The following is a 12,374-nucleotide window of genomic DNA, read 5'->3' as shown; positions in this document are numbered from 1 at the left end:
TGAGTAAAAGATTGAATTTTTTCCATGAGAATTGACACATGGTTGATCTACGCAACACCGTTCTATTCAATAGTTGGGTTTCTTAAATCATCTTTCATGTGACACATTTAGAGTTCGGTGCATGAAAATTTTCATTTGTGATTCTTACTTTTGACAGAAGGGGAGAATTTATATTTATATGTTCCACCACAAGGTTATGTTATAAATACCTAATAAGGGAGAAAATGTAACATATAATGTTGTATTGCCACTTGTAATATTTATAAATTAAAAAAAAAAAAAAAAAAAAAAAAAAAAAATTTTTTTTTTTTTTTTAAATAACTTTAATGTTCTCAGTTATTAATTTTAATTACTTCTTCTTCCCTTCATTTATAAATTTTCAAGCGTATCATTCTAGCCTTTTTATGAGTTTAAGTAGGCAGTGTTTTTGCGTCTTTAAGTTTTTATTCACTCTCTTCTATTTTTGCATCCTTTGTTCAAAACAAAATAGAAACTTTAAGGGCCCGTTTGGTAACATTTCTGTTCTAGAAACGCCGTTTCGTGTTAAAAACGAAAATTTCAATTTCTGTGTTAAAACGTAGTTTTTAAACGAAAAAATGGTGTTTCAAAATTTCAGATTTTTATCGAGATTTTTTTTTTTTTTTTTTTTTTTTTTTTTTTTCACTTTTTATTCCAAAAAAACAGAAACGGACCATAAGTGCACCAAATAGAAGATTCTGTTTTTTCGTTACAATAGAACGAAAAAACTCCAAAAACGTTTTTTTAGAATGATACCAAACGGAGCCTAAGAAAATACATATATACAACTTAAGCCTTATTCAAGTTTGACCTCGAATAGAACTAATTGGATGGCAATGATTCATGTAACCGACCCCATTTAATTGTTTGAGAGCAAAAAATAGAAGGATAAAATAGATGAAAGCATGGGATTCATATTTCAAATCTTTTTTACGTCTAGTACAAGACATTACCAAATTGAACTAGTTGGCACCTTTGATTGTAGTCTTTGTGGGGTTTTGCAAATGACACAACCCATTGAACTAGCTTACACCTTTGATCTTGAAAGAAAATTGCATGTCTCAGCTACAAAGGAACTAGATCCAAATAGTTTGATTTATAATGAATTAAATCCATGGTAGACTCTTTGATAACTTTTTTTTAGTAAAAAAAAAAAATATATATATATATATAATAATAAAAAAAAAGAAAGAAAGAAAGGTAAATACAAACCTAATTGGAAAAAAAGAATGCCAATGCTGGGCCATTGAATTAGGGTCTCCAACTGTATGCTTAGGCTGATAAATGGTGACCTCTTCTTCCCATGTGATGATTTTAATTTGTCAATTTGGCATGCTATGTAGATACTGAAGACTGATACATTGATCGAGAAAAATGAAATCAAAAGCATAAAATCCCATGAAACTTTATTAAATTGGTTCCAAACTTGGCACACAACGACAGGAAAGTCGACCTACTTGTCCCTAAAATTTGATCCCCATAATCTGATCCGGAAAATGGCAGAGAACACTATTGATAATGAAAATATCTTCACTTTTACCAAATACAAAATTACTCATTTTACGAGTGTATATCGAAGGTTGGTTTAAAGGCGTTGAGGGGCGTACTCCTACATTGTTTGAGGTAGAAATCGACTCTTGAAATTCAAGGAAAGATTTCCATGAATTAGAGAGAATATCTTGTGGCTGCCAATAAGGATGTGAATTTGTAATCGAAATCGTTTATCGAACTTGAATCGATTCATTTACACCGAAACTACAAAACCATTTAGTAAATGGTGTGGTTATGATTTCAAGTTTCAAGCCGATTAGCTAAACAGGTTGGGTCGGTTTTAATAGTGAAACCCTTTGGTTTTAAACCGAATTAAAATCGTTTAAATTGAACCATTTAAACCGATTCGATTAATCCATATAACAATTAAATAAAGCAGGAACAGTAATCCGTATATCAATTAACAATTAAATTAAGTATTCATCCTGCTTTGGTATGATTTATTGTAATTCAGTTCAAGTTTAGGTTTTAAGATCATGAACTTATAATCCATATATGTTACTATTTGTTATCACGGATGGGTTGTTTTGGCTGAACCACCTATCATTTTAATATTTTATGTTGTAGAATGTTGGATTTGGATGTTGTATGATATTAATTCTATATATTTGAGAATGACCATGCAAAGAAATATCACTAGATTATTAAATTAAGACATATCATCGTTAATATAAAATCTCTTATTTGTGGTTGCCAATTATTTTTGGATAAACTTATGATCTTCAGTTTAGAGATGGTTGTAAGTTATAATAAACTGATCGTGAACCGTTTTACAAATCGTATGGAATAAACCAAAATCAAAACCGTTTAAAACCGTGAAACAGACATCGTTTATAAACCGTGGAAACCGAAACCGTTTACTAAACGATGATGGTTTCAAAAAGTGGAACCATTTAGTAAATGGTGCGGTTATAGTTTTAGACAAATAAATATGAACCAAATCGATTCGCACAGTTTAAACCGAAACCAAACCGATTAACACCCTCAATTGCCAATCTTGTTTATCAAAAATCATATCATTTATTGTTATCCACATGTACCAACAAATAAATGAGCAATAGGTCATAAGATCATGTCCTACTTTCTTCCCTTGCAACATGAAAGAACTCCATCTTTGTATCTATTGAAGCTGATCATCAATAAATAGATTACCAACGATAAATCCCAAATTGCATCCCAATCATACCGTTCTAGTAAAATTGCAATGAAGGATGATATGAGAAATATCTTCCTAAATGCCACAACATCCACAAATTGTTTCATCAAGTAGAATCCTACAACGTAAGACTGTTGCAATAGCCAAACCTAATATATAGACACGCCAAAGGAAATGTTGCACTTAGAATGACCCAATATTATATGTTTATATTTACTAAGTATGGTCTATGGTCCTGTGCCTCTTGTCTAGGGGTGTCAAAAGGTCGATTTTGGATAGATTTCAGTGTGAGAATGAGTGAAACCAAAACATGATCCAATAAGGGTGCATCGATTTTAATTTCTTATAGGTTTTCTATTGGTTTGGTTTCGATTTACCATATAAATATATTAAAAAATATTGGGAAAGTGTGTTCCTTCATGAATTTTGGACTGGTATGGATTTTGATTCAATTGGTTTGATTCGGTTCGGACTAGGTTATGACACCCTAACCCTAAGTCTATCCGAATTGGGCCAGTATTGGACGGGAAGGATCTATTGGCCGATCCGGGGATGAACGGCCCAGTATACATCCCTACTAGGCCTCACATTATATAAAGGCATTAGGGTTCACGGTTTCATCCTCTCGATAGTGCGGGTCATTTAGCTTTAGGGTTTGAGGAGCTTACTCTAACAAAGAGGGACTTCCAAGTTTCATCAATGGCGCCGAAGGAGAGGAAGCCTAGGGTTACAAGAAACCCTGATCTGATACGAGGTGTTGGTAAGCACTCGCGATCGAAGATGTACCACAAACGTGGTCTCTGGGCTATCAAGGCCAAGAACGGTGGTGTCTTCCCTCGACACGATGCTAAGCCGGCGGCACCGAAACCTGAAGAAAAGGCTCCCAAGTTCTATCCCGCAGATGATGTCAAGAAGCCCCTCATTAACAAGCACAAGCCTAAGCCTACTAAGCTCAGGTTCGTCATTGTAGCTTCCATTTTCGGATCCTTAAAGGCTGTTCTGCTTTTCATAGTTTTCTTTTTTATTCATCCATCTCTCGTTTTCACTTTAGGGCGAGCATCACTCCAGGAACTGTTCTGATTATACTCGCTGGAAGATTCAAGGGGAAAAGAGTTGTTTTCCTGAAGCAACTTCCATCTGGATTGCTTCTCGTTACTGGTGAGTTATCTCTTTTATGGGTTCCTTCTATTGCTACTGTAAAACTGACTCTCATTTCATTATGGGAAGACTATTATTGAACTGAAAATACTTTATTTTGCTTGGCATGGGTTTGTATTACTCATTCTATGTGTTCGTGCGTGGTTCACATTTATTATAATAAATTGGTTGAGCAATTGGATGATAAATAGAAGATATAATGTTTCCCTAACTTAACGTTCGATTCCAATTCCAATTCTTTTACCCTATGGGATTGTACAGATTCCTCTCTTTGATGTTTGTTAGTTTTAGAGCTTATTCTTCCTCCCTCCCTAATATTGTTCAATTATCTTCACACTGCTATCCATAATTTACTATATTTTTATAGTGTTCATCGTCTTATTGTGTCTTAGGATTTCTTGGCTATGCTGTTTATTTTTTTTTTTCTTTACTATTTGTTGAAGATAATTAAAAAAAATATATATATGATTTAAAAACAAAATCTGTTTAGTCACACAATTATATAGAACTAATAATGAAATGAAAAATATGTTTGGTATTCTTATTTCTCAAATCAAATTCTACATTAGGCAATTCGGCATTCATGATTGCAGCCCCCAACACCAAACCCTGTTGAGGCACTACACTTGATTCCAGTATAGAATCCAACATTGGATGAGCCCATCAATTAATATGATCAGTAGAGGGAAAAGGAATGACGAAAAATGAAATTCACTAGTCACTATTGGAGAGTTATAGCAGCTAAAGGGGCCTCTACCCCTTTTGACGCTTCAGCCGCAGTCCTTGTTCCTATGACCACCACCTTTGCTGCCTCAGCCACATATGTAAGAAAATATATAGTGTCACGGACTTGTGCCATATCTTGCAACTGGAAAATGGGTTGTTCTGCCTGCCAGTCATCAGAGGGACTTCCAATCTCCAAACACAAAGGAATAAACCCTCTTGCATGTAGACTCGTATACTATTCAGTATTATTCGCTGCTACTCAATATTTTCATGGATAATGTATGGATCACCATCAGTTAGTGGGCTTCAGAGTCTCTAAATTCTCAAACAGAGTAGGGCAGAGTCAGAGACTCCAGCCTGGTGCAGAGCTAGAGACTCCGCCAGTTCCTCGCCTCCCTCCTGTTAGGATTATTCAGTCTTGGTAGAGACCAAGACTGCAACAGACACTTTACCTCATAAAAACTATGAAAAATCCCAATCTGCTTTGGAACTTAGAGTCCCTACATCATTTCTTGGCTTTTTGCCTTGCATTCTGGATGCATGTGGTGCTCCTGATATTTTTGTGATGGCTCTAAAGTTTTATATTATTTTAGAATGTTCTCCCTCTCTTTGGTGTCTCCGGTATTTTTTGTTCTACAAAATGTTAGCCGAGGTGATTGTGTATTGAGTGGGATAATTGATACCTTAGTCTGAATTTGCAGGCCATTTGTTGGTTCACTTTCTTAATGATTTCTATATATCTTGTACGTTTAACTTCTGTTGCTTCTGGAGTGTCTGGGAATGTGTTGGTTGCTCTATCATCTTTTATGGTTGGCACTGCAAATTGTATACATTTGATTAATTTCAATCCTCATGGTGCAGGTCCATTCAAGATCAATGGAGTTCCTCTACGGCGTGTTAACCAGTCATATGTGATTGCGACCTCCACCAAGGTTGACATTGCTGGTGTTAATGTGGAGAAATTTGGTGACAAATACTTTGCCAAGGAAGTTAAGAAGAAGAAAAAGAAGGGGGAAGGCGAATTCTTTGAAGCAGAAAAGGAGGTCAGTCCTTACCTTGTGCAATTATTGTTTTTTTTTCTTTTATCCGCACTGGTATATCCTTTTATGCTTACCATTTTATGTGAACACAGCCCTTAGAAAGGGGCAGTGATAATCTATCAAAAAGAAACCTTGTGATGATGGTCCATCCATGCCCATGGTACTCCGACCAGTATTCTACACTAATCCACAGCCCTGAATTCTCAAACCTAAAATTTTGCGGCTTTTCAAACTCTTTTCTGGCTTAAATTTATATGAACAAGTACCTTGGGTCTAGGTGTCTACAAAATTTTGGTCCCATCAAGGTGGGCCAAGATACCTATATTGAAAAATGTCAAAAGTTTTAATTCGAAGGAAGTGACTTGTGTTGTATCACTGTACCTACTGGTAAATTGTCATAATGCTGCACCAGTAAAAGGTCTTGTGCTCAATTGTTTGTTTTCTGACCTTGTTTCTTTTTGGAAAATATAGGAAAAGAAGGCACTTCCACAGGAGAAGAAAGATGACCAAAAGGCGGTGGATGCTCTTTTGATTAGTGCCATCGAAGGAGTTCCAGACTTGAAGGCTTACTTGGCTGCGAGGTTCTCTCTTAGTTCAGGCATGAAACCTCATGAGCTTGTCTTCTAGAGGGAACATTTGCAACCCATTAGGACTGATTTCCAGCCTTCTTAGGTGTATCTTAATTTTTTGTTGCCAGAAGTGAGGTTGTTCTTTCTTGTTTTTGGACATCGAGATCTCATTTTAGTGTTAGCCTTGCATTGTGTAATGTTTTATTTAAATCAATTTGATCTATTATGTTAACATGGAGTTTGATTATGCTAGCGATTTAATGAAATATATACTTTTTTGAGCTTCTTATTTTGGGACTGGAAGATGATAAAAAATTTTCGTAGTACATCAGGTGGAAGTCTGGTTTGGGGCTGAAGGGGTAGGACTTGTGAACCTTGTACCACTTCCTTCCCTCTTCCTTCGAAAAGAGGGCGGGGTTTGGGAGAGGGTTTTATAAGGAAATAGGGGCAAAGTGAGTAATGAAACTATGTAGAGATGGAGAGACATGGAATTGGTGGAGGGGGTTAAAGACAAATTGTTCTTAAAATCTTGAGAGAAGTGCACGGCGTGGCTGTCTTTTATGTGTGTGGGGGGATTGGGCTGGGGGTGCAGCAGTTGAATGTAGATGAATTGTGGGAAACATGATTAGGGATATGTATCTTAGAAATGAATCTTAGGCGGATCTAGTCTCCTTGTGAGAGTGGGATGGTCTACTCCCAATGCCAAGCAACAATGAATAGAAGCCCCCCACCCCCCAGAACACCCACTAGCATTGCAATCACAGAAGCCCAGTGATTGAGAACTGAATTAGTTGGCACTTGTAGTCTTTCTATTTTGGAAAATAGCACGTCTCAAAGACTCAGTTACGACAATTTGAAATCTAAATAGTTTGATTATAATGGATTTCCGTGGTAGACGTTTGACAACTTTATTGATTATTTTTTCATGCTTGGGATTTTTCGCTTCGATTTTTCCTAGGCTTCTTGTTCCATAGGTGGATTCAATCAAGTTACCTAGGAATTTTTTTTTTTTAGCTTTTAGATTTCATTTCTTGATGGATCCATCATCCATCCATCTGCCTTTTTTTTTTTTTCCTGGTAAAATATCTGTCCTCGGTTACGAATAGTAAATATAGGTACCGAGTTTTGGAGGATGAATAGGGTGTGCGAATATTTGGCTTAAAAACTCCTCCCGTCAAACAAAAGACGTTTTCATTTTCATTTTCTTTTCATTTTGTCCCAGTTTGTTCCGATGCAAGTGCAACACAAGTATGGGAGAAATTTTAATGTGGTAGATTGGATAGGGCTGAATTATGTGATATGTAGAATTGAAGGTCGCCACTGACATATCAAGTTTCAACAAAATTTGATGGAGAAGGGAAAATAAATGATCGAATTCACATTACTTTGACATGTAATCATCCGAACACTGTCTACTCATACAGTTAAAATTATAACACCATTATCACCCTTCCATGTGACAAAACTTGTTTGGTGTTACCCTTAAACCTACCAAACGATTGCTTGGAATCACTTCTTTTAGAGTTTCACAGGGAGTGAAGACAAGATGTAAAGCATAACATGGGGAGATCCCAATATTGTATACAGAAATAGCAACTCATGCACAAGGCTCCCGCTACTGGAGGGGCAAATGTACACCATCTTACCCCCTGCTTCTCCGAGAGACTGTTTTCAAGAGATCCCAATATTGTGTGATGCTCTAAATGAGAACATGGTATTGACTCTCTTGCTTAAGGAGGGTTTGTGGATTTGAAGTCCAGTACCCCCCAAAAAAAAAAATTCTTGTACTCCAATCCATAAAACAGCGTAGGGAACCCAATATTGTATGCTCCAAACCAATAAAATAACGTAAGGAAAAAAATGGAAAGCATTTAATAATCAAAATCATAGGATACGGGAAACTTTTGGTCCTTTCCACCCATTTAAAGACCTAGACCTCTCCTCCTAGAGCAAAGTCTTCCTAGCATTCCCGAAAACGATACAAAGTCTAGCAACTCAAAACTTCAAAAACAAAACACTTACCAAACCAATTCACAGTTTCAAGTTCTCTTATCTTACAGAATCCAAATGTTTAGTCAATTTAACCTATTAAGGAGTTCTCAGTGGGAGAGCGCAGCATCCACCGTATAGTCATTTCACATGGGGAAGAAAGAGATTCCAGCGGAGGCTGTGATCCACTACAGAGAACATTATTCCATTATGTAAAAGGGCAAATGATTTTTGTAAAGGAGTGTGGCCCATGCGGCCAAACATATGGGCAGTGAAATAACTTGCCCACCCCCCTTAAAATGGAAGTTGTGCCTCTATTGTCCGCACCAAGACCTACAACACCAACAATGGCGTCCAGACGTAACCTTCAAAGATTTTTTGATATTTGATAAACAAATTGCCTTTTGATCGATTTTTTTATCGGGTCTTTCCCCAATATTTTGACCTCAACTTGTTTCTAAAAACAACGAAACAAATACATGTTTGCCATTCATGTTTCTTGTATCATAAATACATGTTTGCCATTCATGTTTCTTGTATCATAAATTTCTATTTACGTTTCTAAAAATGGGTGGAACGAAACGAATTTATCATATGCTTTTGAGGTCTTTTTTCATTTTTCAACACAGAAAAATGCAGAATGTCTCTAGGAACATTATCACATGGTGCCTAAGGCTACATTTGGTAGTCATTCAGTTCCAAAAACGGCGTTTCGTGTCAAAAATAGAATTTTCTGAATGACTGCCAAACACACTCTGTGAAGTGAGCCATAACTCACATATGCTAATTGCCATGTCCAATATAAATATTTAAACCAAAAGCAGGATATTGGAGTTGTAAAAAGCAAATGCAACCAAAGTTACATAAGATCCCCAAACTAAACAGCTTCATCAATAACAAGACAGCAGAACAAAGATATATTGGAGTTTTAAGAAAATTCTACCATAAAACGATTGTTCCCAAAATATTATTAGAGGGAATGGATGAACTGTTTCCCAAGCAAACATGACAACTGGCTACGATAGTTCAAAATAACAAGAATCAATTGAGAAACAGAGTCCCATGGAATGTGGAGGCAGGGAATAGCACTTAGGCACCCATCACTGAACCAGAATTCCTCCTGCACTCGGACAACATATCCAGGTAGAACTGGCATTTACTGATGTCACTCCCATAGTTGTTCAGGCACTGCAGGGTACAAGAGAAAACTCAAACATCAGTAGAAACCCTTTTTTCTCATAGTACAAAGACATCAGAATTACTGGTTCCGGACCAAAGACCACTTGAGATAAAATTTATTTAGAGCAGTTTTTTCAACCAATATTTTTTCGAAAATCAAGAGAGCAACATAAAAGCAAATTGTCAACTGCATCAAGAATTGGCAGAGCTTATTACCCAATTGTAATTCACCATTAGATACTACTAGAGTTCTTATTTTTTTACAACAATTTTTCATCAGAACAGAAACGAACAACAAACAAGCACAGAAATTCATCTGTATCTCGAGTTGCAGGCCATGACTCGAGTCATCAAGAACTGCCAGGTCAACTCCGAGTTAGGGTTTAAATTAACATTCAATTTACAGATGGATATGATAAAAATGCAATAACTCAAAACCATAAATAAAAGCCAGTTCATGTGCCTGTCACAAAAAATGCAACATATCACAATTCCAACTGTCCCATTCATCATTAGGGGAATGACGAAGAGGAAGAGTGGATGTTGTTAGCTTTTTCACTTTCATATCACTTTTTCTTATTCCTATTGTTCCTTTTTCTGTATATTCTAAATGTTTCAAGTCTTCAAGAATAAACATATCCCAAATTTCACTGAGATTTCATAGGTTCTCTCAAAATGCCAGACAAGACATAGTTCAATTGCTAGGAGAGTAAACAGAATATGAAATTTTCAACATACATCTTGGAAGGCCCTGGAGTGAATATTGCATGCATCTGAACCACCAACACTGTTCATGGTTGGAGCTGCAGCAGCAGTGGCACCCTCCGATGCAACAGTTTCATGTTGAATAGTGCGTGGGCCCATAACAGCATCAACAGCCCTGTGTGCAACTGCACTCCCAGTGCCAAAAGCCATACCTACAAAGAAAACCATACATAATCAATGGCTCAGATCCCACATAAGTATTTGAAAAGACAAATGGTAAACAACCACTCCATTTCTATTCATGTATGAGCTTCTATTAATGCAGTATAGTTTGTTTAACATACCCTGAGCTATGGTGGCACCAAGACCTCCGAGCATGGATCCACCGCCACCACTCTGAGCAGGAGCTGGTGGAGGAGCATGGCTTGCTGCGACAACAGTAACACACGAAAGTTCAGACAAGAAAGAAATAGTGACAGAGAAAAAGCAGTTCCCTCCCGATGGACGATTCAAGGAGAGCTCAAATCAAATTATGTGATAATCAATAAAAAGATAAAATCTTTCATTGATTGAATAAATAAGAGTTTCACGATTTAACTTCTTAAATAATTTTACTTCAATACCTGGTTGAGGGGGATTACGCACAGATGCAGGACGAGAAGCAGCCCGAGGGGCAGGCCTTCCTGAAAAAAATAAGCAAACGGCACCAAAGAACATATCTAAGCATTAAAACAAAAAATAAAGATAAAGATAAATAATCCATATCATACAGCATTATTAAGCAACATTTCGAATCAACCCCATCATCACTCCTCTATCCGTGGCATCCAAAAGGATTCAAACCATGTAATCAATCTGAAAGTCACTGTTTTTCCATCCCAGAATAAGATCTACTTTAGCAAAAGCACATTGACCGTACAAATATGAACAATGGGAATACTGGGCAAGACAAAAACAGAAAGTCTACAAACAACCATTTGATGGGAAAATTTTGACCATCATCCAAGATAAAACTGAACAGAAAATTATTAAATCCTATAGCAGAAAAAGAAGGATAATCGATCAAAGCAACAAAAATTACACTAAGGGCATCGCTAAACGATCAAAACAAAACCCTAGAATTCAACCAAAAAACAAGATCAAAATCCTAGATATCAACAAAAGCAAAACAAAAACGCCAAAACGTTTCTCGCGAGCTCGACATATTGAAAAAAGTGGGATTGGTCGAACAACAACATACCTCCGGAGCTTCTGCGAGGCATGATTTCGTTAAATGAGAACGGCGAAAGGAAAGACTCAGAGAACTGAAGCGAAGATGTTGGAGACTTTAAATGAGCCCCATAAAGCCGACGACCGTATATATAGAGCAGGGGTCAAGGGACTTGATGGGTAAAACAAAATTTGAGGGGTATTCCGTAGTAATTTGGAGGCAGATATTCCCAAAAGAAACTTTCCAATGATCCAGGGAAGGGGATCCCTTGACAAATATACCCTTCCGGTTTGAGATATTTTCTTCTCACATACAAGGAAAAACCCTAATCCCTCTCGGACCCGGATCTTAAAACCAACGCGGTCGAACTGATCTCATCTACTGCCGATCCGAATCGGCCGGTCATACTTATTTTTAGGGTTCTAGTTGATTCCAACCAATTACGGCTGGATTGGAATCAACGAGAGACGATCTATTTGTCGATTCCACAAACTTGAACCTTATTTGGACTGGATGGGGATGGTTTAAACAGGCATGTTCCATTGCCCCTAATGATTATAAACTGAAGAGAGGGTTACCTAAACAAGTGGCAGAAGGAAAATGAGAGAGAGGGTGTCTTCTCCCCACCCCCCCTCTATGACCTTGTGGGAATCGATTCCAACATGCTAATTGGTGTCGTGTGGGAGATTCTCAAAAAATCCTTGTCGATGATGTCTCATTAAAAACCATACATTTCATTTTTGTTCTAGGCTTTCTGTCATTGATGTAAGCTTGCGATTGGATTCCTATATTATCATTAAGTCCCACCCTTATTTTAAAAATTTAGTGGGTAAAAGTATCCTTTTTTATACTCATAGAGTGTTAGAGGAGATGAGCTTCTAGTTCAATGGTAATTGAACTCTAGTGTAAGTTTAGGGAAGGTGGTCAAAGGTTCATACTCAAATCCCATCCAACCACTAAGGTGTCCTATCGTGCATTTGACTAGTAGAACATTGGAGTGTGTGCCCTGATCCTCCCAATTGTCAAATGCCACACTGACATTCTAACAACGGGAGAGGTTCTGAATAATAAAA

General features: G+C 37.0%; 2 protein-coding genes across 2 annotated transcripts; one reads left to right on the top strand and one right to left on the bottom strand.

Annotated features, from left to right (window-relative positions):
* The first annotated feature begins 3,332 nt into the window (after positions 1-3,332).
* Positions 3,333-6,507, top strand: LOC122074857 (60S ribosomal protein L6-like). Its single transcript, XM_042639831.1, has 4 exons — positions 3,333-3,681; positions 3,777-3,883; positions 5,471-5,652; positions 6,121-6,507. The coding sequence occupies exons 1-4, from the start codon at positions 3,425-3,427 to the stop codon at positions 6,274-6,276; spliced, it is 702 nt and encodes a 233-aa protein (XP_042495765.1). The 5' UTR covers positions 3,333-3,424; the 3' UTR covers positions 6,277-6,507.
* A 2,559-nt stretch (positions 6,508-9,066) lies between these two features.
* On the bottom strand, positions 9,067-11,487 carry LOC122073164 (hemiasterlin resistant protein 1-like). The gene is made up of 5 exons (XM_042637699.1): positions 11,332-11,487; positions 10,715-10,774; positions 10,436-10,519; positions 10,125-10,303; positions 9,067-9,395 (listed from the first exon to the last, which is right to left on the bottom strand). Exons 1-5 carry the CDS (start codon positions 11,351-11,353, stop codon positions 9,297-9,299), a joined length of 444 nt encoding a protein of 147 aa, XP_042493633.1. The 5' UTR covers positions 11,354-11,487; the 3' UTR covers positions 9,067-9,296.
* Positions 11,488-12,374: the final 887 nt, after the last annotated feature.

The sequence above is a fragment of the Macadamia integrifolia genome, chromosome 3 (genome assembly GCF_013358625.1).
Source record: "Macadamia integrifolia cultivar HAES 741 chromosome 3, SCU_Mint_v3, whole genome shotgun sequence".
Classification (NCBI taxonomy): Eukaryota; Viridiplantae; Streptophyta; class Magnoliopsida; order Proteales; family Proteaceae; genus Macadamia; species Macadamia integrifolia.
Note: the sequence above shows the minus strand (reverse complement) of the source record. Positions and strands in the feature narration are given on the sequence as shown.